We start from the raw sequence: 2,500 nt of genomic DNA, 5'->3' as shown, positions 1-2,500 counted from the left end.
TGACAGGACTTACGCAACTACACAAAATACATGTGATCGCTTGGCACTGGTAGCCAAGAGCCAGTGGCTTCAAAGCAACTCCACTCTGACAAATTTCAGGAAACCTAAACACAGAAACAGATCAGATGCAATTGTAATTACAACAGAAGAATAGTTTCTATGTTAAAAACCAAAAAGTTGCCAAGCTTGCATAGCTTAGACTTTAAGTCTTAATTCATAGTTGAGGAGAGCTGTATCATACATACATACTTAATTGACCGCTCCCCATAAGGGCTTTTCAGGACCAATGAAACACAACGAAACGACAGAACAGAATAACAACAACAACTGTTAAGAATCCCAACTGACCGGAGGCAAACCAGTTGGCTATTTACAAGTGCAGCTGGGAAGTTGCACCAGGGACTACCAGGATCAAATTCAACAAATGGTCAGAGCGGGTCTTGAACCCCGGATCTCTGGATCTCAAGGCAAGCGCCCTAACCACTGGGCCACACTGTCTCCCATACATGTAAATAAACAAGTGCAATGTAAGTCACACAATACAATAACATGAAATGGCACAAACACAAGAATACAAAACAATACTATTTACAAATACTACATTGGTTCTATAACATAATTTTCTCAAAACCTTTTACCAAGGATTACTCTTCAAATTAGTAAATCATGCATCATATACAAGAAGCCTAGTTTAGTCTGCTCCATAAAATAAGTTCCATCCACATCATTCAGTGCTTTCACAAAATTCACATCAAGATGTGACCATTATGGATTTGTGTAATTTTGTAGGTCATAAATGTTAACACATCTTGTAACAGAAAACTGCAGTAGTATAGAAAACAAATTTCCCTTACACCTTGTAGGGCCTAGGGGTATAGTATCACACAATCAAACCCATTGCTCTTATTTAGAGAAATTGCCACTAAACTGGTTTGGCACCTAAGTTAACATTAAACATTTACATGTAAGGCATTCTTATTTTGATAGCCATTAAGTAACGTACGGAAATAAGAAAATGTAGTTGTCTGCACAGGACCATAGTAGCACCCTAGAGTATAATGTTATGCAGTGCTTCTTCATTGGTATTATAATTATGTAAATATTGTAAATGATAAATATACAATATATGCATTTTTAACTAATTACCACAGAATACCACAGTATTGTTTAACCTTATTGTAGGATGTTTACATTACGTGTACAGCTATGAAGCTCTATGAACCTAGTGTCCTTGTTTACTGCAGTTGTTACTGCTATTTTAAAATTATATTAATATCAGCATTAAATAAGAGATACAAACTATAGACAATTAAATGAAATTGTTAGTTGAAATAAGCATGTAAATTGTTCTATATTGTCATCTTATTAAAACCTGAAGGCAGTTGTATCATGGCGCAAAAGACTGTTTTTAATATGGAAAAATAGGTGTCATGCAAATGTGTATAAAAAGATCTCATTGGAGGCTTTATAGCACATTTTTGTCTGGGAATAAAATTGCACTTTTTATTTTGATCAACATTGTACAAGTAATCTTAACAAGTTGAACAAATCCCAGTGAAGTACCGATAACATTCCCTTGAGTGAGAAAAGTAATTTGCAATTACTTAAGTTTTTCATTCCTTTGCTTGTAGTGCAACATGCCTTGGTGTAGCCACCCAACAAACTTTTTTACAAGTTTAATAGCCAACCAGAGAGCCTTTCCAATGTTAAAAACACCACCACGAAACTGTTAATCTTATTTGTAAACAAAGTTATGGTGTTTGCGGCAAGATACAGAGCCAACAAACTGGTGAAAAAGTTTGTTGGGTAGTTACACTAAGTGCGTCGAGCTATAAAGATTGGCATAAAAATACTTGCACCACTTTCTCAACAAATCAGATATAAAACCAAAACCAAGTTTTTCAGAGTTTTGTACTGGCTATGGGTAATTGCTTTAACTTATGAATGGTTGTATGGCTTGTAAGGGGCCAATTATTTGGGAGAGAAAACAATAACCCACAGTTACAGCTGTGTGGATCAGTTGTCTACAATTTATTGTCATTTGACAAATAAAATTTCATAAATTTATGTTCTTTTTTTGGTTTAATTTCTTTATCCTTTCTCTTTCCAGTCTTTCCTTTAACTCTTCCCTTCTTCTCAATTCTTCGTCCTCTTGTTTTCGTTTTTCATCTGGGCTTCTGAAATGTATTAATTTTTGAAGACCAAAAATTCCTTAAGTGTTTCCTTTTCTAATGATAAAATCAAATTCTGGAAAACTGAATTGGCGAAAAGCAAGGTACATGTACCTTTCTCCTCCTCGTTTTCTTCTGGCCAAACAACACCTCTCGGTTTTGAAAAATTTCGGACGACGAACTTTGCTTCTTCAAACATAGAAAAACGAATATATTTAGCTAGCAACTGAAGCCAATTGCCTTGAAAATAACATTTATTAAAAGCAAAACAAAACAAAACCCGACAATTAAATGCACTACCTTTGTTTTGGCATTCCGCAAGTTAATTA

At 34.8% G+C, this 2,500-nt stretch overlaps 2 protein-coding genes and 1 pseudogene across 5 annotated transcripts in view; all 3 read left to right on the top strand.

The window, feature by feature from the left end:
* The window catches only part of LOC138011118 (uncharacterized), a 6,319-nt gene extending 5,547 nt beyond the window's left edge, over positions 1 to 772 (top strand). Inside the window, exon 5 of the mRNA XM_068858102.1 lies at positions 1 to 772. This exon is cut by the window's left edge and continues 636 nt beyond it. Coding sequence (XP_068714203.1) covers positions 1 to 154 — 154 coding nt within the window. The 3' untranslated portion in view covers positions 155 to 772.
* Positions 1 to 2,500, top strand: part of LOC138010640 (uncharacterized) — a 62,409-nt gene that overhangs the window by 8,051 nt on the left and 51,858 nt on the right. The window lies entirely within an intron of this gene.
* The window catches only part of LOC138011117 (uncharacterized), an 8,385-nt pseudogene continuing 7,638 nt past the window's right edge, over positions 1,754 to 2,500 (top strand).

This window comes from Montipora foliosa, chromosome 7 (assembly GCF_036669935.1).
Source record: "Montipora foliosa isolate CH-2021 chromosome 7, ASM3666993v2, whole genome shotgun sequence".
NCBI lineage: Eukaryota > Metazoa > Cnidaria > Anthozoa > Scleractinia > Acroporidae > Montipora > Montipora foliosa.
This window is presented reverse-complemented; position numbering and strand designations above follow the sequence as displayed.